At 46.2% G+C, this 26,151-nt stretch overlaps 1 protein-coding gene across 1 annotated transcript in view; it reads left to right on the forward strand.

The window, feature by feature from the left end:
- The first annotated feature begins 796 nt into the window (after window positions 1-796).
- The window catches only part of FARP1 (FERM, ARH/RhoGEF and pleckstrin domain protein 1), a 220,885-nt gene continuing 195,530 nt past the window's right edge, over window positions 797-26,151 (forward strand). The window contains exon 1 of the mRNA XM_077753961.1: window positions 797-990. Within this exon, the coding sequence (XP_077610087.1) occupies window positions 820-990 (171 nt within the window). The 5' untranslated portion in view covers window positions 797-819. The remainder of the gene's footprint in view (window positions 991-26,151) is intronic.

Genomic DNA, 26,151 nt, shown 5'->3' on the forward strand with positions numbered 1-26,151 from the left:
GTCATGGAGGACGTAATCAGGCAGAGGCATAGAAGACTGAACCCCATTCATCCAGAGATCGCTGTGCATTAAAGACCTGAAGCGGGGGGGGAGCTGTTCATAGCGGAAAGAGGGTTGGGTTTTGTTTTCAGGGAAATAACTTTGTTGTCATTGATAGTATTTTACGTAGAATTGTTTTTCTGGAAAAGGGGAACAGTGAGGAGATGGCAGGAAGGAAATGAAGCCGGAGAGAATTATGATAGAAACCAGAGAAGAAATCGGGAGAAAAGACCCTACCTTATGCTGCCTATGTTTGTGTGAGTGGAGTTTTAGCTTCAACCAATTAAAAACTTGAGAACTACCGTGTGTTTTATCTACTTATCTTTATAATACCCACATTACTTAGTATGTTGGTGTGTCCATAGACGGTAATTAATGGTTGCCAATGGCATGGCTTAGGCACTGTTTATCATCCCCTGTCCAGACTCAAGATGTGTAAAGGTGGTGTGTTGCTTGCTGCAGACGCTGAATAATATGTTGAAAATGACTGAATCTATTTTATGAACAAGAGTGGACTGTGAAACTAGAAAATATAAAATACGCACAACTATTTGCATGTGTTGGTTGGTTGAAGGCGACCTTATTGTTTGTGAATGCGTGAAGCCTCCCCGCGTGTGCTTGCTGGGCGGGGGATGGAGAGACCACCGAGCCGTGGTTCCAGGGATCCAAGGAAGGGCCGGAGATGACCGATGTCCCTTAGGTGCTTGAAATGAGTCTCCTCTTCTGATGTATTTTTCTTTCTCGCTGTTTTCTGCAGATAGTATATAATCTGCCTTCACCATGGGAGAAATAGAGCAGAGGCCAAGTCCAGGATCGCGACTGGGGGCCCCGGAGAATTCGGGGATCAGCACCTTGGAACATGGACAGAAGCCGCCCCCAACACCTTCAGGAAAACTCATGTCCATCAAAATCCAGATGCTGGATGACACCCAGGAGGCATTTGAAGTTCCAGTAAGTTGGGGTCTATCTGAACTCCAGAGCGTGGGTGGGAGACTCCTCTCTTCCCTGTTCTCTATGACCCGAGGTGGCAGGACTAGGGTCCACGCCTCCCTCTCCACCCCCTGCACGCTCCCCTGACCTGCTCTGGTTTTGAGCTGTCCGGTTTTTAGATTCACGCATGCGCTGCCTGTGTAGCGATCTCCGTGGGCGGATCCCTTGAATGGTACGGACCTTGTATGCATATGCACGAATTCTATGTATCTATTTGAACTGGATACAATCGTGATCCTGTGGATGCATCTCTTTCTATTCTGCTTGCTCCACGGATTCGTCTCTCGTTGGTGTATGCGTTTGCACGTGGGTGTGCCCCTTCTGTAGCGTACGGGCAAGAAAAAGCTGGAGAAAACCATCAAAGAGCCGCATGCGTGTTTTCATGTCAGTAGAGAAGTGGATGACTGTGTTCAAGAGTGGGAAGTGTGGAGGGGTGTAGAAAAACCCTGATCCAGACCCACAGTGCAGCAGCCCTGGAATTTCAGAGCCCCGCCATCCAGGGGAGGAAAACAGGGGTGTCTGGGGCTGTGCAGAGAAGGAAGAATCTGCAGCGTTCGCCTCTTTCATCAGGGAGAGCACTGCACCCTGGCTCTCACGCCCTCACTGCCATGGTTCTGTGATGGTTTTTCCTTGAGCCCCTGACTGCTGTTCCTCTCCAACCTCCTTTTTTTTTTTAAAAATTTTTTAAATGTTTTATTTATTTCTGAGAGAGAGACAGACAGACACAGCGTGAGCAGGAGAAGGTCAGAGAGAGAGGGAGACACAGAATCTGAAACAGACTCAGGCTCTGAGCTGTCAGCACAGAGCCCGACACGGGGCTCGAACCCACTAACTGTGAGATCATGACCTGAGCCGAAGTCGGATGCTTAACCGACTGAGCCACCCAGGCGCCCCTCCAACCTCCTCCTCAAATACAATGCCTCCTGAGGGTTAGGGAGCTAGCAGCAGTTACACGCAGATAGAGGATTTCTTGTGCCCAAAGCAGGCAGAGTGAGAGGCATAGGTCCCACTCTCCAGAACTTGGATTGCACCGTCGTCCAGAATCCTTTCCCCTTACGTGGGCGGGGGTCCACAGACCTACCTTGTAGCCCACTTTGGGTTTAGTTTTCTCTGTTCTGTCCTCTGTACTATCCACCGCATCTAGCATCGTTGGTGGGGAAGAAAACCACTTTTGAATTCTAAACGGCTAACTTAACAAAACTTTGGGAATATAACCTGTTCTTAAAGAGGAGACGATCCGTCAGTTATTCCTGTTGGCTGTGGAGGGACTGGAATTTAATGACATTAACATCTGTAACCCATCCTTTAATCATTTAGGTGGTATGATTCACTAAACTCTATTCATCCTCAAGACTATTGTTCAGAGAGTGTGAATTCCCATGAAGTGTCTCGGGGGGAGAGAAAGCTCTGAAGATCTGTGGGTAGAACTGCCAACTTATTGCGCATTTCTTTGTTTCTTGTTGGGGAAATGCCTGTCTTTGAGAGCCTTGGGAGTGCGTCCGTATTCTGGTGAACAAAGCCATCGCTCGTCTGTTGAAACTGTAAAAATAAATGAGCGCACCTGCCAGCCTGTTAGAATTTGGCCTTCTGGAACATGTTCTCCCTCCCCCTTTCCAGCTTTCTTCTCTTTGTTGCCAGACTGGTTTGATGAGGTATTTAGTTTCAGGGTTTCCTGTTCATACTGTGCTAAGGACTTCGGAGCCCGAGTCTCGAGCAACACATTCTATTAAATCGCATTCCCGTGTGTGGTTCGGACTGACAAGCTATCAAATATTGCTGTTGTGTGTCCAGGCTACATGGAGTCCTGTACTGTATTCAAATGCATTTCTTCAGTGTCCCTAAACCAAAGAACATCAAGACTGTTTCTAGCTGTTGTTTTTCTAGGAGCTCTGTGGGATCTCCCTGCCTAAGAAATCGGAATGGAGTTTGTTTTTATCTTTTAAAAGTATTTTACTTGATAATTGCTGAGGTCGTGGTTGGCATTTATAATCCCTCTGTCTGGAAAGAACTTTTCTCATTTTCCCCCTGATTAAACTCCTATGCATCCTTAAAGACCCTACCAGTTTTACCCAGACATGAAATTCTGAGACAGGCTGTGGCTTTTTCTTCCCTCTCTCTGCCCTCTTTACTTATATACCCATCAGGGTGGAGCTAGACTCCTTAGGTTCAAATTTCAGCCTTTTTTTTTTTTTTTTACTGGCTCATTGATCCTCTTGGACAAGATACCTCTCTGTATCTCCGCTTTCTCCTTTGTAAAATGAGGCTAGTGATAAACCCTGTCTCTCACTGTGATACTAACAGTTGTTCCAAACACTCTATTTGTAACAACTCGGCACCTTGTAAGCACCTAATGACCAGCGTGGCGAGTGGTGCCCTTGTCGCCTGGGCAGGGCCCTTCCTGCCGTGCCTCATTCCCAGCGCCTGACGTGTGCTAGGTGCTCGTTAAAACGTTGGCTGACTGAATGTTAGAGCGAGTTTATTTTACAGGTAGAATTGATGTCCTTATTTTTTCACATGCCTCTTCCATTCACATTTTGATTTTCCTAGTTTGGCCGGAATTTTCCTTCTCAACCAGATGTTTTCTGTAGCTGCCTGTGGAAAGGCAGATATCAGCATTTTTATTGACTGGAGCGGATTCTAAATTGCTACCTTGTGTTCTTTCAGAACAGAAACAGCCAGGCCTTCGCGCAGCTGGAAGGCATCAGGCCGGCCATGGTGACTCAGTCTTAGTACTCAGGACGGGATTGCAAGAGACACGGCCGCCCATGACTTCTGGAAACCTGGCGCCATAGCTTCTTGCTGTGACTCCGTCAAGGCCGGGTGTCTGGCCCACATGGGATCCCTCCTTGATGGGACTCCTCGAGACAACATATATTCTTTCCTTACTCACATTTGCCACACAGATGAGCAGGGCACGTGGCCGGACGTCCTTATGGCTTCCTCTGCGAGCCTTCTTGTATGAACGGCGTATTTCCTTGGGGATTGAATTTCCTGGGCCTTTTCTTAGTTTTTAGAGTAGAATGCAGGCAGAGCCATCATTTTACTTTATGGTTTTGAGGCTTCTTTTGAGAGACAGATGGGGGAGGGGCAGAGAGGAGAGAGAGAATCCCAAGCAGGCTCTGTGGTGTCAGTGCAGAGCCTGATGCAGGGCTCAAGCCCACGAACTGAGATCATGACCTGAGCTGAAATCAAGAGCTGGACACTTTAACAGGCCACCCAGGTGTCCCCTGTCATCATCTTAAATAACGAATTCCCTAAGTACTTCTGAGCACAGATCACCAAACCNTTTGCAGACTTCTACTTTACACCTCACTTTACACACTCATAGCAACTGTGTCTTTGGAAAACATGCTCTTTTTCTCTAGGTCTCATTTTATTTTGAATGAATTTTGTGTGTCTCCACCGCTCCAACCACTTTTCTTTCTTCTCTCCCCCCCCCCTCCCATTTCAGCCCTCTTAGAAAAGGTGTCCTTTTGGGTAAGCCACTGAAAGTCACTTTTTCTTCCAACCCCAGAGAGAGGGAATATATATTGAACTGAAGGTCTTGGGAAATCTTCCTTTCTTAGAGGTGTTGTGCTTCTCACTCACCTGGAATTCTAAGTTCTTGGTGGTGTAGTGGACTGTTCATTCTAGCTGACCCTATTCTAGTGATATTAGAAGGTGGTGTAGGGTCTGTGGCTGCTTTGTTTTCTCCTTTTGCATGAAATGCACTTGGAAGTGGATGGGGAGAGGGAGGCGGTGGGGGAGGAGTTCGTGGTGGGACCTGAATCAAAATTTAATCTGCCGTTTAAAACCAAGAAGGGAGCTGTGTGCGCCCGGAGCTACATTAACTCTCACAAGCAGCTGCAGTTTGAACCCAAATGAGGGGTAGGAATCTCACCAGGTCACTCAGCTTTTAAAAAAAGAAGTCAGTGTTTCTTTCCTTATCTGTGTTGCTTTTGGCTCATTTGATCAGCAAAGTTTCTGAAATAGTATTTATGTCCACTCTGCGTAGCCCTTTCTGTGTTTTATTTAACTGGAATGATAAATGGTGCTGTCTGGGTCTGGCCTCATGAGATTCAATTTAAAGGCTATTTTAATAGATGCAAAAAAAAAAAAAATGTGTCATAACTCATTTCAGCTTAATACTGTGAGCCTTCCCTCCTCGCTAGCTCCTTGCAGCCCAGAGTCGATCTCAGATGTTGGCCCAGAAAGTTTGTGTGCGCCCCTTTCAACTTTGGTTTAGATGCTGGTGATCAAAGTCCGTCCTGTAGCTCTGATATGATTGCAGGGATTTTCTAACAGCTGTTTGCTATTTTCTCCCTGCAAAGAGTCCCTTAGTAAAACCTAATAAGTTAAAAAAAAAAAAACAAAAACCCCAAACCAACAAAACCTGTAATTGAGAATGTCTGTATCTGATGTTAAAATCGGCCAGTATGCTGAGAAAACAGGGAGCTTGAGAGCTGCTTTCACCCCCACCCCTTTTAAATGGAGATAATACGGTTTTGAATTCCAAGAAACAGAGGGGTTAGAGGGGAAAACCCCGGACTGTGAAGCCCCGTGTCATTGCGCACTGGCCACCATTCTCTACCTCTCTCCTCTCCGTGAGGTGGAGAATGGAGAGAGGACGCCTCCCTCCCGGGGCCGAGCTCTGATGGAAATACACCTTGCCGAGCCCGGGACTCCCCTCAGCTTCTCAAGAAAGTTGCTCGCTCTTCTTCCATTCCTGCTAAGCTTTAGTTTCTGGATTGTTCTTTAACAGAATTGAGATTGTGCTCTCATTACAGAGCTGTCGGCGAGGTGAAATGGGGGAAAAATACGAAAGCACTTGAAGATTAAAAAAAAAAATGAAAATAGCATGCTTAGATCAGAGGGAATAATGCCCCCCCAAACCGTCCCGCCATAGCTCTTTGTACAGAGTCTCCCATTCAATTTGAGCTCTCTTTGGAGCGTTTTTCCTAAAATAGAGATGTCTCCCAGGTGGCTTCCGAAAGTCTGTAAGGATGAAGTGTCACTTGGACGGCTGTGATGAATTCTTAGTTTCTGACAAGCACGTTTACGCCCCTCACTTTCTCCCCCCTCCCCCAAATGTACCTGCAGCGTCACCGTGCTTCTGTTTGGTTAGCTCTGAAATAGAGGGGGTTGTTCTTTTAGCTCAGTTTTTATGTGCATTCTGGCTTTGCTGAATTTCTGCTCTTATGCACAGACCAGATGAAGGACTTCAAGGTGGGTGAAGGTCATTTTAGGATCGCTCTTCTCGGTGTGGGCTGTGCAGGTGGCTTTGAAGGAAGTGCTTAGCTGGCGAGATACTCCTGGGTTTGAACGTTAATATGAAATATTAACATAAATCACACTGGTTTTTAAACTGCTGTCTTTAATGATTCACGTATTCATTTCTTTGAACATTTGAGTTGGACTTTAGTTTTAACTGCTAAGAAAGGCATGGAATGATTTTAATCAATTTGAAGTTTTCTGTAGGCATAGTTCTGAAAGTCTTTAACACTTTGTACCTGTAACCAGGGCTTTTTGGGATCCTCTTTCCTCACTTACATAAACAGGAAGCTAGGCTGGATCCCCCCCAGTGGAATTGTGCGGCTCTGCTGTTATTTTATGGAACGTGATCTGGAAGATGTGATATGAGTTGCACAAATGTTTATGAACACACAAGGCAAGGTGCTGCTGGTGATATGTGAATAAAAAAAGACCACCTTTTATTTTTTATTTTTATTTATTTTAAAGTTTTATTTATTTTGAGAGAAAATGAATGAGCATGAGCTGGGGAGGAGCAGAGTGAGGAAAGAGAGAATCCCAGGCGGGCTCTGCACCATTAGTGCAGAGCCCCACTTGAGGCTTGAACTCATGAACTGTGAGATCTTGACCTGAGCTGAAATCAACAGTTTGACCCTTAACTGACTGAGCCGCTCAGATGCCCCCCCCCCCCCAAAGGACTGCCTTTTAAAAATCCCTTTGCCATGTGCCAGACATTGTGCCCATGAGTCTGTCTCTCTGCTACCCCATTTGTGGCTGAGCAGTGAGCCACTGAGGTAGGCATGAATGGGTCCCGTGAGGCTGGGATGGCATGAAGGTCTCAATCTAGGTCACAGAGCTGGGAGGAGGGAGCTGGGTCCTGGCTCTGCACATTCTCCACTTAAGCTCTGCTCTCCTCACACCATGAGCTTGTCTAGGGCCAGAAGTAGCCCTTGGGATAACCAAGCAGGTCAGTCCTGCTTGCCCCCAACACATGCTGGTGATCGGCACCCTGAAGTGGGAAGGATGGATTGAACAGGGCTAAGCCTGCAGGTGGAACGCCCAGTGACCAGAGACCTTGTGGTATCGTGCACTCGGGTACCAGCATGGACTCCAGATGGAATGCTCACACAAGAGCCGACTCGGGAGAAATGGAGGAGGTAGAATTATGGGGCTTGGCAGCTCACAGTGGGAGACCATACAGCCTTTGAGTGTGAACTCGGGAGACCGTGCAGCCCTTGGGTTTGAACTCGGGAGACCGTACAGCCCTTGGGTTTGAACTTGCGAGACTGTACAGCCCTTGGGTTTGCATGTAGGTGGCTCCATGGTGTCACAGAGGACTAGGAAATCAACGGGAGCAGGCCTTTCCATGACAACTGTCGTACTAGAACTGGTGTCGTCTTGTAGTTGATGGAAAAGACGTGTTGCTAATAAAAGGCACTGCCTTATTTTTAATCACAAAGAGGAATCCGTGACTCTGTAAATGAACCTTTAAGGTTCGTAGTGATTATGCAAATTGTACAGACTGGAAGTACCAAATGGAGGTTGATTGCTTGGTTCCCATTTATATTAGGAAAATTATATTTACTCCTTGGATTTCCATTTCCTCGTCATCCAGAAGCTATTCTGTCAGCTTGTCACAGTGAAGTGAAGGCTGGGCTGGGAAAGCATTTAAATCCAGTATCTTCAAAGGACCCTGCTCAGAATCATTAGAAAGGGAGGGGGGTGACAGCGGCCATCAGCTTGTTGTTTAATTTTGATGTAGTTTATTTATGAGGTGTTGTAGCATAAAGTGCATCTGGCTATTAGGTCATGTCCCGGTGGCCATTTGTCAGAATGTCAAACAGAACACACATACTCAGTTACCTTTTTTTTTTTTTTTAAGTTTTATTTATGTATTGAGAGAGAGAGAGAGAGAATGAGCAGGGGAAGGGCAGGGAGAGAGGGACAGAGAGAATCCCAAGCAGGCTCTACATTGACAGGGCTCCATCTCATGAACTGGGAGATCATGATCTGAGCAGATACCTAGAATTGGATACTCAACCAACTGAGCCGCCCAGGCGCCCCAGGGTCGGTTCCTTCTGAGGGCGAATGCATTCCGTGTCTCTCTCCAACCTTCCGGTGGTTTGCTGGTGGTCCCTCGTGTTCTTTGGCTAGAAGCTGGAGCACCCCCATCTCTGACTCCATGTTTCTGTGGCACTCTCCCTGTGTTGGGTGACAGTCTCCAAACTTCCCCTGATAAGGGCATCAGCCCCAATGACCTCATTTGAACTTGTTTACCTCTGTAAAGGCCCTATTTTGAAATGAAGTCACTTTCTAAAATAATGGGGGTTGAGAACTACAACACCGGAATCTTGGGGGACCCAATTCAACCCATAACAAAAGCACAGTGAACATTGAGAGAATGAAGGGAAAAGAGTCTGTTTCAGCCTGAGCCTCAAGACACCGTTTCCTTACTCGCACACCTGTTAAAAATAAAGCACTTCTTTGTTCTCACTGAACAGTTAGTAGAAAGATTTCCTTTTTGATATGGTTTTGGGAAAAAAAGTGGTTAAAGCTCATTACGTGGAAGACTCAGACTTATCGTTGTAAGCATTCCCTAGGTCCAGTTCTGAGTATGTGCCCCTCGACTAGGAACAGCCGAAATAAGGCATGTGTGACTGATTTCAGGGTGCAGGGGACACCTGAATGGGCTAGATGTCCAATAATAAATGTTTGGTAACACTTTTGTGAAAACCCATGCTTTCAGTATTCTGTGGCTCCCCCCCCCCCCCCCCCCCCNCATTTGTGGCATTTGTGACTCCTACCTGATCTGCCTCTCTCGTCCCTCCTACGATCTCTGCCTTTTACCCTGGGAGCAACCCCTTCTCCTGCCTTGATGACCTGCTCGTGGTTCAGATGGCAGTGACTTGTCATGCAGGGTGCCTGTCCCTCGCGTTGCCCTGATTCTAGCCGTTGCAGAAAAGCAACACCAGAAAAGAGCTGTTGGAAGAAATTCTACCACAGCAGAGGCTGTGGCCGCTATAAATTCACAGCCTCCAATCTCACCTGGTCATTGGAGCTTCCTGGCTCCTCTAAGGGAGAGCCCTCAGTCATTGCTTGGCTGGGTCCACAGTGGCTGTGGCAGGCTGGCCTCGCCCCTTCTGGCCAGCTCTCCTGTGACCCTACAAGGGCTGTCATCCTTAGGCTTGATGGGGCAGGAAGAGGGACTGGTTCTGAGTCCACTCGTGCTGTGGCCATGCAGGAGGGACCGGCCCTCTGGGACCCCAGCAGGGAAGCAGAGGAGGGGTGGGGGATGAAGAGCCTACCTTTCGTCCTGACCACAGTCAAGGGGGCCGCAGGGAGCAAGCTGTCTGTGCCAGTTAGCAGGGAGTAGCAGGGAGAGAGCCAGGACACCCTCGCTCCTCGGACGACCAAGCCACCTTCCAGAGAAGATTAAGGCCACCAAGCGTGACTCCCTCAGGCTCCTACCTCTAACCCCCTGTGGGTCTCTCTCTTCTGTGCCTTCACTTCCAGCCTTGGGTGCGGGGTTCCTCTTTACACCCCCTGATGCCTGCATCACTAATCCCAACTCCACCGGCTATTGCTGTACCTGTCAAACCCCAACACAGATCCCTTGACTCACGAATAAATCCTGCGATCCATGGGCACGCTTCTGTTGAACTTGTAGACAATTTTCTCAGTAGAATCCAAATGACAAAAAGCCGGCCAGCGTTGTGTGTGGTTATCGTGCATACCGAATATATGAGTTGAAACAAAACTTTGCTATTACTGTTAGCCATCTAATTATCCCTTAGCCCGATTTAATGGTTTCTGTAAGTACCAAGATGACAGATTTTATTGGAGCTGTTAAATGGGACATCTGGTTTTGTAACACGGTGCTGGGAAGTCCTCTTTTCCTTTGTTAGCTGGGTTTCGGCTGCATTTAACAGCTCCTCGCATCCAGGTAGATCGTGCAGAGATGATTAGTGACCCCATTTGCTGCCCACATGAAGGGTCTGGGCTCCTAGCTGCCGCCCTGCCCAGAGCTCTCCTGGTTTGTTAGGCTGTTGCCCATTATTCACCTCTAAAGAGGAAACCCTCCCTCTAAGCCAAGTCTTGGTGTTTGCTAACTGTGAACTTCCTCAACCCCTGATAACAAAGATCGTCTGTCTCCTTTCCCCCCCCCCCCCCCTTCCTTTCCATTCCCAGGGCGATTTCTCTAAGGTGGGCTTTTCCGTGAGTGTCCACCGCTGCCTTCTCTTCTGAAGCTCCTGAAAGGTACATGTCAGTCTTTAGAACATAAAACTCTAATTTTCTGCAGAAAACTGGTTCGACAGAAACCAAGACACAGCCAGCAGCCGTCGGGCGTCCTGCCAACCCAGGGCTGTGTAGAGAGGTTTTATGTGGATACGAGTCGCATTGGTTGGCTTCCAAACTTATTTTTGCCCTCTGTCTGGCTCCAGAAATGCTTGACAAGGGGCCTGGACGGCTGGTTTTGTTTTTGGTCATTGTTGAGTGGTACATAAGGTCCTAGGCTCAAGTTCTTTTTCTCTGTGCCCCATATACCCGCGTGAACCCTACTGGCAGCGTGTTGGGCCAAGGCATCGAGGTGACGCTTTAGATGTAGTCTGTTTCCTGGGCTCCTCCATCCCTGGAGGACTCAATTCTCTATTTGTTGAAACAGAACGCGTTAGTTTGCCAGGGTAGCCGTGACCTAGGACCACAGAAGGGCAGCTGCAACGACAGAGAAGTATGTCCTCGCTGTTCTAGAAGGCGGCGGTCAGCGATCAAGACGTCAACACGGTTGGTTTCCTTTCGAGGCTGTGAGGGAGAGCCCTCTCGCCCAGCTTCCGGTGGTTTGCGCCCATCTCTGGTGGTGTTTGGCTTGTAGGTGCAGCTCTGTCCATTTCCACCTTCATCTGTACATGGTATTCTCTGCATATGTCTGTCTCCCAGTTTCTCTTTCTGAGGCCACGATCCTATGGGTTTAGCATCCACCCCATCTTAACTTGGGTGTCCACAGGGCCGATTTCCAAATAAGGTCACTGGGCACCGGGGGTTAGTGCTTGAACGTGGGAATTTTGTTGAAACCTAATTCAGCCAATATACACAGTGACTTTCATTGTTCAGCTTCTCAATGAAACATCATTTGAGAAAGGGTTGGGCCATTTGCTGCTGTGACTTCTAGCTTTGCAACTTCTGTCCCCAGTTTTCTGCTCTGGTTCCTTCAGAGCACAACGTATAGTAGGACATTTTCTCAGTAAGTGGAGGAGGCTTTTATCCCCCCAGAACTCTTCTTAAGTCACACGTATGCATAATTACAATGAGAGCTGTAGGATGGGCAGCGCTATTAGATGAGAAATCTTGGCTGTTCCAATCAGGTAAACCGCAGGAGCAGGTTGGTTTTGAGTAATTTTCCTTCCTCCCCCAGCATTTTTCAGTGACTCCGTAATGGGAGGGGAGAGTGCTAGCTTGAGAGGCCCTGCCTAACACCTTCCCACATCATCCTGTTGCGCGTCTAACGTCTTTCGCTCATTCTGGCCAACGAGTATCAGTATCCCTTCCCTTGATGTCTTGGTCCAGGTTGAAAACCTAAGCCTTCACTGGTCTCCAGTGTTCGCTCAGTCTTGAGATAGTCAAGCCAGAGAACATCACTAACCATTAAAAAAAAATGCAAATCAGGATTACAGCGAGCTATCCCCTCTGCTGTCAGGACTCAGAATGGAACAAGTGTTAGGTGAGGATGTGGAGAAATTGAAACCCTCCTACCCTCTTGCTGGGAATGTAAAATGGTAGCCGCCATGGAAAAGAGGACAGTTCCTCAAAAATATAAACATAGAATTCCCATATCATCTGGCGATCCTACTTCTAGGTATGTATCCAAAAGAGTTGAAAACACCATCTCCAAGAGCTGCTTGTGTGCTGTGTTCATCACAGCATTATTCACTATAGCCAGGAGATAGAAATAACCCAAATGCGCGTTGATGGATGAATGGCTCACGTGTGGTATATACATACTATGGAATATTCAGTCTTAAAAGGAAGGACATTCTGTCACCTGCTGCTACATGGATGAACTTTGAGGACGTTAAGTGAAATAAGTCACAAAAAGACAGATACTGTATGAATCCACTTATATGTGATTCCAAGGGTAGTCAAATTCATGGAGACAGAACATATAACAGTGGTTACCAGGGCCTTTGGGAGGGGAAATGAAAGGCTGTTTAAGGGAAATGTAGTTTGAGTTTTGCAAGATGAAAAAGTTCTGGAGATCTATGTGAATATACTGAATACAAGCAAAGTATATACTTAAAGAGCATTAAGATCAGAGTTTTGTTATATGTGGGGTTTTTAACCATAATTAGAAATTATTGGAAACCAATTTCAGCTTTTGGGAAAAACAGGCTGGTTCTGTATTTCCGCTGTGTTTCAGGTGAATCCTTACAGTGTACCAGGTGAGGCTCAGGGGATATGGAAATAGGTTCAATCATGGTGAAAAGGTTTGGAGGTGGGAACAGATTTGTTCAAATAAAATTCTGGCTCCTACGTATGGGACCTCCGCTCTGTAGATGACTGATGGAGATCGTCTGGAAACATCCAAGGTGACCTAAAAGTTTTGGTAATAACACTGATGGCATCGTTTGATGTTGGCGTTTATCACTTGATTATGTATCATTAATTACCATTTTATGGCTCATGCCTCCCACAGAGATGTTAAATATATATTTTTTTAAGGATCTGGTCTTCGTGACCTCCACAGCAGTTGTGTGTTTCCTTCACATCCCAAGAATAAATAGTTAATAGATCTTTCTTGTCCATAGATCCACTTGGTGGACCCACCAAATCACTTTATCCTAATTGTCATTTCGTCTCCAGTTGCGTTGTGTGCTGGGTCTTGGGTTACATGAGGATTGAGAAACACTTTGCACAAACATAATTTCAAAAACAATCCTGAAGTTACCAAAGGTGTTAACGTTCAATGATGCCAACACATCTTTATTTTCTAGCAATTTCTATATGAATTGACCAGTTGAACAAGATTCTCCCATACCAAATCTTTTAATATTGCCCAAAACCTGTCCTCAAGAAAGCAAGCTAAGTGATATCTCCTTGCTGTACCTGGCATGCAGATCTGCAATTAAATATTGTTTTTGAGTAACGTATGACGTTCCAGGCAGAGAGCCTGCCAAGACATACCATTTGGACCTTGTTCTAATTAATTCCCTGCCAGTGATAAATTTTCTATTCTTTGCCCTTCTGCCCACGTTTTCTCCTCCCTTGCAGAGATTCATCTGACAGCATGAAACAAGTCAAAAAAGTATATGTATTCCGCTTGTGTTGTAGCACTTGGAAACCTGTAGGCAAGAATTTTTTTTTTTTTACAAGAAGTGTTAAATTTGTGTCCCCCGTGTACAGCATTCAGGTAAATTTTCCCATCATGGAACTCTTTTTACTTCTATTTTATTCACAGCTTGAGGCCCCTGAGTGACCATGTAAAATAGTAACTTACGGCAGCGACGGGACATGATAGCATAATGTCAAAGCAGTGTTTTTCTTCGAGGATAAGGTCACAGGACAGTACTCAAAACTATAGAAGGGAGATGTCAGCACACTAGAAGGTGGTGGGACCCGCAGTATCTCACCTGAGTTACAAGGCCCCCTTTTCTCTACTGTGTTGCCTGTTATAGGTAGAGAAATGCAAGAAGTTGATTGAATATAGAATTTTAGAATATGAGTGTTTTAGGAATTAGAAAGAAAGCATTCTTTGAAAGCCATGTCATGACCATGTAATGCTTCCTAGCAGGCTGTGCAATGGTCACGGGCATGCTTAAGGGCCATGGGTCTGCGGGGTAGGTGGGTCACTGCCTCTTGCTCGCCTTAACTGGGTACCACCCCCCACCCCAAGAGATTTGGGCATCATTGAAAATATTGTCCTTATCCACGAAACTGTCATAATAGCTCATTTCAGTAATTGCTTATTAACATGATTTTTGAGCCTTAGAGATTTTGGCATCTTTGAACAGGTTATGGGATTTAGTGAGCACCAGATGAACATTTGGTGTTTAACACAGATTAACCCTAAAACCTTCTGAAGCTCCTTAACACTTACTTACGTCTAAAGCAATCTGTGTTCATGGTACAAAAACGGAAAAGTGCATATAAATGTAACGAAGACATCCTCCAACTAGACAAAGGTATTGGTGTTTTATGGTCTTTCCATACGGTTCTCTTTGGATTATAAGCAACAGAAAAGGATTGTAGCTGGTGCAAGTAAAGGTGGGGATTTGTTGAAAGGTCTTTCTGGCAGCTCCCCATGGCCAGATAGCATGGACATGAATAATTGTGGGCCAGGCAGCCACCTCATTTTTTTTCTAGAATATCTTTTTATTTTTATTTATTTAAAAAAATTTTTTTAACATTATTCATTTTTCAGAGGGAGATAGACTGTGAGTGGGGGAGGGGCAGAGAGAGAGGGAGACACAGAATCCGAAGCAGGCTCCAGGCTCTGAGCTGTCAGCACAGAGTCCGACATGGGGCTCGAACCCACGAGTGGTGAGATCATGAATGACCTGAGCTGGAGTCGGATGCTTAACTGACTGAACCACCCAGGCGGCCCAAGAATATCTTTTTAAGGAACAAAACATACCGTATATATTGGGTGTTCTTCCTTCTCTCCACCTGGGAGTCGTACTGATGTGTGGAGGGATTGGCGAATGGTAGGAGGGGCACGCAGGGAAGTTCTGGCTCCCTTGTCCGCAGCCGTGTGATGACCAGGGAGTGGTGTAGCAGTTCATTGTGATGAACTTGGGGGCAGGGAACACCCCAGAAATACGCCCAAGGCCACGGTCAGGCTGATACTTGGACAGAGATAGAATGAATTCTTAAGATCTGGGCCAGGGACGACGGATAGAAAGTAACCACAGAAAACTTAGCGGCAGTCAGGGGAGGGGAACAGAAGCGGTAAAGCAGTCAGTCGGGCAGCATGTATATCTTTCCATTTAGACCCCGTTTTGTGACCTGTTTCCTTTGCAGTCTTAGGATTCGTAAAGAGACTGGAATATTTTTGTTGTAGAGAATAAACTATCCTCCATAAAATTTGCCTTTTGGCTCACTTTTCTGCTTAACTCAGGATTATGAACCTTTAGGGCCCTATTTTTCTTCAGTCTGACTTTCCAGGTTAAGTCTGTTGTTGCTGCGAACCGTGGTTTGCTGTGCAGGATCTTGAGATCTGATTTACTGTTATTTTGGAGGACAGCTGCCAGGGTTTGTAGGGGGAAAAAGTGTTAATCAGAAATTTCAGATTTCCGGGGCACCTGGGTGGCTCAGTCGGTTGAGTGTCTGACTTTGGCTCAGGTCATGATCTCACGGTTCGTGGGTTCGAGCCCCGCATCAGGCTCTGTGCTGACAGCCAGCTCAGAGCCTGGAGCCTGTTTCCGATTCTGTGCCTTCCTCTCTCTCTGACCCTCCCTTGCTCACGCTCTCTCTCTCTCTCAGAAATAGATAAAAAACATTAAAAAAAAAGAAATTTCAGATTTCCATGCTGTGAGGGTAGATTTCCTAAATTGGCACTAATGTGCCTAACTTTAGGCATGTAAGGATCGTATACTTAGAGATTACGTGTCTGAGAAGGCAGCATCTTGAAACTTTGGGGTGAATGAGTTTTTTGAGAGCATTGTCTGATTTTCCCAGGAGCAGTCTATAAGCGCTTCTTCCCCGTCTCCCGAAGACTGAGTGCGGCCCCCACGAAGGTCTTTGGTGGCGTGGGCTGTCCTGTAGGAAGTCAAGGGCTTCTGTTTGCAGGTTTGCACGGCCTCCTAGGTCTGATGCCTGCAGGTTTTGCGGTTCTAAATTTTTTTAAACGTTTATTATTGAGACAGAGACAGGGTGTGAGCACAGGAGGGGCAGAGAGAAGGGGAGACACAGAATCTGAAGCAGGCTCCAGGCTCTGTCAGCACAGAGCCCTGTGCAGGGCTCAAACTCACAAACAGCGAGATCATGACCTGAGCTGAAGTCAGATGCTTAACTGAATGAGCCACCCAGGTGTCCCCCTTTTAAAATTTTAACTTTTTCTTTTTTTTAAATAGGCAGAACATGAGCATGGGAGGGGCAGTTTTGTGGTTCTAAATGAGCAGTGCTGCCCTGGGTTTAATTCTCTGGCATAGTGGTTAAGCTGATCTTACGTAGCAAGGCACAGATAGATGGTTGAGGGCATTTGGCCCATTTTATATTTACATAGAGTTCTTTGTTGAAATAAAGGGATGGTTTAGCTTTAAGAGTGAGTGGTATTAATAAGTAATCTGTTTCTCCTGAGTTTAGAACCAACTGACAAGGAGGCATGCTGTCGGTGGGATGGTCACAGCGTTGGCCCCACGACTGATAAACACCAGGTTTCCGTGCTGGCCGGCCCTGCTGGTGTCTGTACCCGGGACTAGATTCCCCCCTTCGTCACTGGCGTGCCCAGCCCCTTCCCCCAGAGTTACTGTCTGATGGATACAAATTCACCCTAGGGAGGGCGCTAGTGAGCGCTACAGACAGAGGCCAGCCAGAGCCCCCATGTAAGGAACCACTATAAGGTAATGGCATTTAAATGTTAACTACAAGCCTTGTAGGAAGGTTCAGTAGATATAAAGCAGTTGACCTCTTAGGGGGAAGAAACCAAAAAGCTTTGGGACTCAACTTACCACTCAATTCAGTTGGGAAGTTGTAAATTGCTAAGGGATATTTTTGTTTCCTTTCGGACTTCAGGTTGTGGCAGACTTCAAGGAATGCTGACCTGGATTTTGAGTTTTTGTGGTATTAGCTTATTTGGTGTTTTTTGCCAGTGCTCAGATGTCAGGTGCTCCTTGGGTTTTCCTTTCGGTTCCTGCACACCTCGGGGAGGGCCCAGCTGTCACACGGACTCCTTATATTTCCCGTTCAAGTCAGAAATTGGAAAGTTGAGAAAGTTAACATCCTTTGGTACGTATGTGTATCTCTGTGTACAACTGGGAAGATTTCTTCCCCAATCAGAAAAAAAAAGTTACATTTGCCAGCAGGTTCTCAGTTGACTGAGTTCACCTGTTTAGAAAAGAAAAGAAAAGCCCCAGGCCTAGATAGTTTTACAGCCAGTCTGGAAAGAACAGGTACTTTCTAAAATATAAAAATACAATACAATACATACTACTATGTGCTATGGCCCCTAAATCTAACATAGATTACATGGAAAAGGAACATATAGGTCAATTTACTGATGAACAACAATTATAAATAAAACACAAATTACATTGACAGATTAACACCAGGTATGGTATATTTCAAAGGTCAGCATGACCGAGGTCTCTTCCGTGAATTCAGAGATGCTTCTACATCCTGGAATCTTTCAAAATACTAAAAATAAATTTTTTAAAGGCCGTGAGATGTTAAAAATGTCTAAGTTGTTTTTAGACATGAGTTTTAAGATCTCATTAAACTAGGAATAAATAGAAAGTACTTAGATATGAGGACTGATTAACAAAATCATTAATTACATGGTGAAATACTAAAACTGTTCCCATTAAAATCAACCAAATACTTAATGCCGTCTTACTGTTTAATCTGTTAAAGGTCTTCTAAGAATAAATGACAACTTATATAACTTATAACGTATCTAATAAGTTATAATTTAACAGTTTTAACTTACAAGTAGAGTAAGAAATCGGGAAGATTGGGAGGGGGAAATTACTTGTTTTCAAATGTTGTCATCATACACTTAAAAACCCAGGGTGATCGTTTTCTTTTAAGTTTATTTTTATTTATTTTGAGAGTGATCATAGCAAGTGGGGGAAGGGCAGGGAGAGGGGGAGACAGAATCCCAAGCAGGCTCTGTGTGCTGTCAGCACAGAGCCTAATGCGGGGCTCGAACTCAAAACTGTGAAATCATGACCTGAGTCAAAAGCAGGAGTCGAATGCTTAACCAACAGAGCCACCCAGGTGCCCTACCCAAGGTAATCTTTTAAGTATGTTTGGATTAAGTAAAGTTATGAGTAAATAAATACATAGAAACTAATGGCTTTTTTTCATCCTTGGAATAACCACTTAGAGGTGGGACAAAGTTAAAAATTGTGAGCAAGAGTGAAAAATACTTAGAAATTTTACTAGGAGGAACCTAAGAAGAAAAATGTAAAACTTTACAAGAGAATTTTTTAAAATGAGATCTAAATAGTGGAGGAACATACTTCTGGATGGGGAGACCATATCCTAAATTTCTCCACAGGAATGTACATGTTTTATCTTCTTCCCATCAGAGCGCCGCTGTTTCTTGGGGGATGTGATTGTAAGTTCCTGAGGGAGAATGGATGAGTGAGAATCACCAGGACGTTTTTGAAAAACAAAATGGGACTTGCTTATTCAGATGTTAGAATTTCAGAGCCATTGTAATTAAAATAGCAGGTACTGGCACAGAAATAGAGGGGCGCCTGGGTTGCTGAGTCGGTTAAGCGTCCGACTTTCGCTTAGGTCATGATCTCGCGGTTCGTGGGTTCGAGCCCCGCGTCGGGCTCTGTGCTGACTGCCAGCTCAGAGCCTGGAGCCTGTTTCAGAGTCTGTGTCTCCCTCTCTCTCTGACCCTCCCCTGCTCACGCTGTCTCTCTCTCTCTCCTAGAAATAAATAAAAATATTAAAAAAAAAACAACAACGAAATAGAATCAGGGGTCTGAGTACTTGTGGGAAACTATGGGAAAAGCACATTTAAATCGGATAGGAAAAGAGTGGTTTACTTAAATGGTGCTGGCCTGCTTAGCTCTCCGGTGGGAAGAAAAATTTAGATTTTTCATCTTAGACCAGTTAAAGGAAAAACTATGAGGTGGATTACAGCTCTAACTCTAAATGTAAAAAGAAAACATTAGGAAGACGTTAGGTAAACTTTATAGCCTTTGGGTTAGGTAGGAAACTTGGAGACCAGGGAAAAGGTGAGTAATACCTACCTTGTCCATCCTTCTGTCTGAGATGCCCATGAGCTTCAGCCTCATTGGACTGTCTCTACATCCCAAGCTGTTATTAACTAGGACACATACGGCCGAATCCATTTGTATCTATAGTAATTCTCCATGTCATACATTTTATTTTACTTTATTTTTTATTTTTATTAAAAAAAATTTTAATGTTTTATTTCTAGGAGAGAGAGAGAGACAGCACAGGCAGGGGAGGGTCAGAGAGAGAGGGAGACACAGAATTGGAAACAGGCTCCAGGCTCTGAGCTGTCAGCACAGAGCCCGACGCGGGGCTCGAACCCATGAACCGTGAGATCATGACCTAAGCGAAAGTCAGATGCTTAACCGACTAAGCCACCTAGGTGCTCCCATGTCATACGTTTTAAACAAACACTACCTTTAATGGCACAGAAACCATTCACCAAGGGTGTTGTAGACACTTGAGGGGGTTGAGGGTGCTCCATGAATCCTATAATCACTTAAATTTCATTAGTAATTGCAAAATTAGGGTGAAACTTTGGAGCGAATCAAGTAGGTGGTGGGTATGAGAAAGCGCCCTTGACTTTAAGAGCTAGTGTTGTCTCCCTACCTCCCCCATGTATCCTGGTCACGTGGTCACCTTTTTCCCTTTCTTCTGATACAGTGGCCAGAGCCTAATCCACCTCCTTTGACCTTTATTTACGCAAAAGACCTTACAGCTCTCTGGGAGGTCTTTGTTCAGCCTTATTTTAAATTCTGTCTATTCTTACAACCTGTTTTGCCTCTGTCCCCGGTCAATGATCTACTTGTAGACTGGGGCTCCGATTCAAGGAGAGAGAGAGAATTAATGTTCGTTTATTTGCACTGAAATGCCTTACTGGACATTTTATGATTGTGCAGCTCTATGGAGCACTCATGGGGGTTCGGGGAGAAGAGTGGGGCTGGAATAGGTGGAATATTTACACCCAGTAATCCTTGGAATAATGAAAACACTCTTTCAAAATATGCATGTGTGTACACAGATGGGCTTCTCTCGTACCATATATAAAAATGTAAGCAGTAATTGGTTGACACTGTTCCTTAAAATTAACAAGCAGTTTTGAGTTCCACATGATTGGTGAAACTCAGACTCCATGTAGGCATCCAAAAGAATATTCCTTGAGGGATGTGGAAGGGACGAGAAGTTAGGACACGTACTCCCTTCTGCCTGAGAGGGACACAGAAGAAGGGCTCCTAATTCCGATTTGATCTCTGGTTTTCTGTGTTCTCAAAGTCTTCGGCTCATTTCTGCAGAGGCAAAGAATGTGTTCCGTGTTGGTCTCAACCACAGAGCTACCGGTGCCCACCTCAGATCGGGGGTACTGATGCCCCTTCCTCTTGCACCACTCCCACTACAGGGGCCGAAGAACCCCCAAACCAGTTTCTTCTTTAGGTGCTAACGGACGTTGTCTCTACTTAACTGTGTAAGCAGTTGTCCCGGGTTCCTTTATGAGCGGAGCATATTCCTTGTCAGCTGCCCGAGAAATGTCTTCCACTGCAATCAGACTCCAAATTAGTTGTTTTTCTTTAGCTTTTGTTTTCCACTTTTCTGGGATGTGGGCTCCTTTCCCATTTTCAATAACGAAGTCATTGGAAGGGAAGGCTGTCGTTTATTTTTTTTTTAATGTTTATTTTTAATAGAGAGAGACAGCAGGAGCGGGGGGGNGAGCTGAAATCAGATGCTCAACTGACTGAGCCACGCAGGTGCCTGTCCTTTGTTTTTTTAAATTAATTTATTTATTTTGAGATTTGGGGAGCAGGAGGGAGAGAGAGAATCCCACGCAGGCTCCACATGGTTAGCGCAGAGCCCGATGTGGGGCTCGAACCCATGAACTGTGAGCTCATGACCTGAGCTGAAATCAAGAGTTGGATGCTTAACTGACTGTGCCACCCAGACGCCCTTGAGCAGGCTGTCTTGACAGAAGGTGGAGATGCAGCTTCCTCGTTTATTTCCCTGTCCTGCCAGAGCACAGCCCTTGACCATAAGTTGAAGAATAATCGCTCACCACGTACTCCGGGGCTGAGGTGGGGGACTGTAGATGTCAGGTGCCAGGTCTCAAGGCATCATGTCCATTTTGATGGTCTGTATCTCTAGATGATGCTGGAGACAGGCCCCCCGCTGGGAGAGACGGCCACATCACCCCTCAAGGCGGAGGGGTGGGGTTAGAAGAACCCTTTTGGGCAGAGTCAGGGGTGGAATTTGTAACCACTTGAATACAAGTCTTCTCTGCTGGGAAGATACAGAAACTTTCAAGCCTGGCGTCCGAGTGCCTTAAAGCCATTAATTAATTGAGCTCTTGGGCTTCTAAGAATATCCCAGTGTGGGCACCTGGGTGGATCAGTCGGTTAAATGTCTGACTTCAGCTCAGGTCATGATCTCAAGGTTCGTGGGTTTGAGCCCTGCATTGGGCTCTGTGCTGACAGCTTGGAGTCTGCAGCCTGCTTTGGGTGTCTCCCGCTCTCTCTGCTCCTCCTCTGTTCATTCCCACTAACTCTGTCCCTCTCAAAAATGAGCACACAAAAATACCCCAGTGTGGCAAATAATAAGAATGGAGAGCTCTGATCTTCAGTGATGAAATGGGGTGCAGGACATGGCAGGTGTCCGGGTGCTCAGTATCTGAGCCCGGCTCCGTCACGTGTTGGGGGAAGGGCTGGGTTTGAATCCTGGTACTCCATCTGTAGACATGACCCGTCCTGCCCCTGACCCACTTCTGCTGGCTGCTCTCCCTGCCCATCTGCATCCCCCATTCTTTCTGTTTTGAGTCTCCACTTTCTTGCCAATGTAGCAGGGCAGCTAAAACGATCACTTTAAAATTATGTCCAGTGTTGCTAGCAGTTTTCTGTGGTAGAGTTTGTTCTGGGAAGCAGGTCTGAAGTATGCTGGAAGGTGAAGGTCGTCATTCTTTGGAGTAGCAGCAACAAGGAAATAATAAAGCGTTTTCTGAAGCGGACTCTGATCCTGTCCACACCTGTTTTATTCTACTGGTGTGTATAGTAACTATTGTCTCCTCTCCCTCCCCCTTCCCAGAAGGAAGCTTTCTTTACACTTGAGGCACCTAAATACCTATTTCCTAACAGTATTAGAATTCAGGTTGTCATATGTTCACATCTGGTTTTCTGGATGTATTTTTTTTTTAAGTTTATTATTTTGAGAATGAGAGAGAACACACAAGTGGGGCAGCGGCAGAGATGGAGAGTAAGACAGAGAATCCCAAGCAGGCTCCGAGGTGCCAGCACTAAGCCCGATAATGGGGCTTGAACCCCCAAACGGTGAGTTTATGACCTGAGCCGTAACCAAGAGTTGGATGTTTAACCGACTGAGCCACCCAGCCGCCCCTTGAAATGTCATTTTGACAGAAGTTTTAAAACATCCGAAAAAACCGGGGCGCCTGGGTGGCTCTGTCAGTCAGTTAAGTGTCCGACTCTTGATTTTGGCTCAGGTCATGATCTCAGGATTCGTGGGTCCGAGCCCTACATCGGGCTCTGCACTGATGGTGTGGAGCCTGCTTGGGGTTCTCTGCCTGTCTCTCTCTGCCCCTCCTCTGCTTACGCTCTCTTTCTCTAAAATACACTTAAAAATGACGTTTCAAGTTATTACTCGTAGTGGTTGCTCACAGCGTGTGTTGTTAAGACTGCTGATGTCTGTTATTAGTGTTTTGAACTTCTGTAATTCTGTCTCTCTTCTCTCTGTTTTAGTCTAACAAATCTATCTATAACCATTTGGGCTTTTTAAAAGATGGCGTCGTCTTCCACGTAAGCAGGTGCCGCCTGTGACCGTGCTCCGTGTGGGGCCGCCCGGGTTTGGGGGTGGTGGCTGCTCTCCAGGTCCCCATTGACTGAGCCTGGAAGTGTGTTAACTGTCAGCCTGCTTTGTCCCTAATTTACACAACTCACAAGATGGGCGGTATTATTCCCATTTCATAGCTCATGGCACTCACTAGCTTGCCAGATCGGTCCATGTTGGCCAGGGTTCTCTGGAGAAACAGAATGGATAGGATGCATACATATGTGCATCCAGAAAGGGATTTATTATAAGGAGTTGGTTCACATGGCGATGAAGGCTGGCGAGCCCCAAGACCCACAGGGGGAATGGGCAAGCTGGAGGGCTGACAGCGAAGCTCCAGCCCGAGTCTGGAGGTCTGAGAATCTGGAGAGGTGGCATTGGACATTCCAGTCTGGAAGCCAGTAGGCTTGAGGACCCTGCAAGAGCCAGTGTTTCCATTTGAGTCTGGCGGCAGGAAGAAAGCTTGGAGTCCGGGTCTGAAGGCAGATAGGCTCAGGGAGTTTCCTCTTTCTTCGGGGAGGCTCAGCCCCACCCCCCACCCCTGCCCTCACATGATTGGATGAGACCCACCCACCCTGGGAGCACAATGTGCTTTACTCAGTCTACTGATTTCAATGTTAATCTTCTCCAAAACACCCTCACATACACCCGGAGAATAATGTTTGACCAGATACCTGGGCACCCCATGGTCCCATCAGTTTGATATATTAAATTCATCCTACTACTGTCCAAGTCCAAACAAAAAACACCACCTGTTTCCATGATAGTGTTACTTTTTTCAGGAGAGCCTGGCATTCGATCTCTTGGGTAGTTAAAACACCTACAAACCATCCTGGAGGCTGGGAGTCCGAGATCAGGGTGTCCACAGGGCTGTATTCCCCCAAAGACGCTAGGGAAAGCATAGACCTCCTGGACAGTCACGGTTCTCGGCTTGTGGCAGCAGAAATACATCAGAGCCCTGTGTGTATGTGTGTTCAAATTTCCAATTTTTGTAAGGGCCTCGGTCCTACTGGGTGAGGACTACCCCCCCCACCCCCCATAGGAGCTCCTCTTAACGAGTTACATCTGAAGTGGCCCTTCTGCCAAGTTAAGGTCACATTCTGAGATCTTGGGGTTTAGGGTTTCAACGTATGAATATCAGGGGGACACAGTTCAACCACGACCGGTGCCGAAACACCTCTAAACAGGCGATGAATTATACTGCTGTCACTTTCAAGTGGATGTGTTTGAAAAAATATATGCATATTTTTAATGTTCATTTTTGAGAGAGAGAGGGTGAGTGGGAGAGGGGCAGAAAAAAAGGGAGACACAGAATCTGAAGCACGCTCCAGGCTCCGAGCTGTCAGCACAGAGCCCGAGGCAGGGCTTGAACCCACAAACTGGAATATCATGGCCTGAGCTGAAGTCGGATGTTTAACTGACTGAGCCACCCAGGCACCCCTGAAAAAGTATTTCTGAGAAATTGCAAGTTATTCCTTCTTTCACTCTTCTGTGTTCTTGGACTCAGAAGCATTTATTTCTAAGTCTCTGATTTGCTACTCATCCATTCTTTATCCATTCTTTATCTATTCTTTGGGACGTACGATAGCAAATGTTAGAAATCTGTGTAAAGAAAGAATAAATTCTGAACTAGGCCTTCATAAGTAAGGTAGAGCTTGGAGGATCCTTGTACTTTCATCATTGGGTGTGTGTGTGTGTGTGTGTGTGTGTGTGTGTGTGTGTCCCCGTCCGTGTGTCCTTACCAGGTGGTTAACGTTGCCTCCTATGTCTGGCCACAGACGGACTATTTTTGTGACTACCGTGTGCCCCCAAACCCAATTACATTTACCTTGATCTGTGCTATGGACTGGATTGTGTCCCTGCCCACCCACCCCCCACTCCTGCATTAAAGCTCTAACCTCGAGTGTGGTTGTGTTGCTGTAAGGAAGTAATTAAGGTTAAATGAGGTCCTAAGGATGGAGCCCTGAATAATAGGGCTGATTAGTGTCCTTTCAACTGTGACACTTTGAAGTGTCCTCCTAAAAGGAGAGCCTGGTCTCCTTCCACCGTCCGGGGACTCAGCAAGAGGACACCATCCCCAAACCAGGAAGAGTGTGCTCACCAGGAGCTGAATCTCCTTGATCAGACCTTCAAGATCAAGGGTGCTTTGATCTTGACCTGCAGCCTCCAGAACTGGGGGAAACAAATTTCCGTTGTTGAAGCCACCCAGTCTCTGATATTTTGCCAAGGCGACCAGAGCAGGCTAATTGAACATGTGAACAGAATGACATTTTAAAAAATACCATACTGCCGGGGCACTTGAGTGGCTCAGTCCATTGAGTATCCGACTTTTTATTTTTTTAATGTTTTTTTTTATTTCTGAGAGAGAGATAGAGCGTGAGCAGGGGAGAATCAGAGAGGGAGACACAGAATCCTAAGACAGGTTCCAGGCTCCGAGCTAGCTGTCAGCACAGAGCCCGACACAGGGCTCAAACCCACAAACCTTGAGATCATGCCCTGAGCCCAGGTCGGACGCTTAACCAACTGAGCCACCCAGGCACCCTGAGTGTCTGACTTCTGATTTTTGGCTCAGGTGGTGATCCGAGGGTCTTGGGATCAAGCCCCATGTTGGGCTCTGTGCTAAGCGTGGAGCCTGTTTGGGATTCTCTCTCCCCCCTTCTCTCTCCCCCCTTCTCTCTCCCCCCTTCTCTCCTCTCTCCCTCTCCTTTCTCTCCTTTCTTTCTCTCTCTCTCTCTTTCTCTCTCTCTCTCTCTCTCTTTCTCTCTCTCTCTGCCCCTCTTCTCCACTCATGCTTGTTCTCTCTCTCGAATTATAAAAACCCCACATTGCTTAATAATTATAACGATAATAGAAGCTGGGACTTACAGAGGGATGTACTGTTTTAAGATCTCAGAGAGGTGCTATTACTGTGCCCATTCACATGAAAAAAACCTGGTGGCAAGAGGCTAAGGAACTCGCTTAAGGCCACACTGAGCTGGCAGGGGTGGGGTCTCGTGCGCCCCAGCACTTGGGCCACAGTCCCTGTCCTCGCTCTCTACCTTCAGGCTTGCTCGGCCGTGTTGCACGGCTGCTCAGAACTTCACATGCCCCGATTTCAGCATCAGCTGTAGGAGAGCTTTCTATGGTCTTCCCACAGAGTACCTATTGTCCCCCTCCCCCCCTCCC

This window comes from Crocuta crocuta, unplaced genomic scaffold, assembly GCF_008692635.1.
Source record: "Crocuta crocuta isolate KB4526 unplaced genomic scaffold, BGI_CrCroc_1.0 scaffold31, whole genome shotgun sequence".
Lineage (NCBI taxonomy): Eukaryota > Metazoa > Chordata > Mammalia > Carnivora > Hyaenidae > Crocuta > Crocuta crocuta.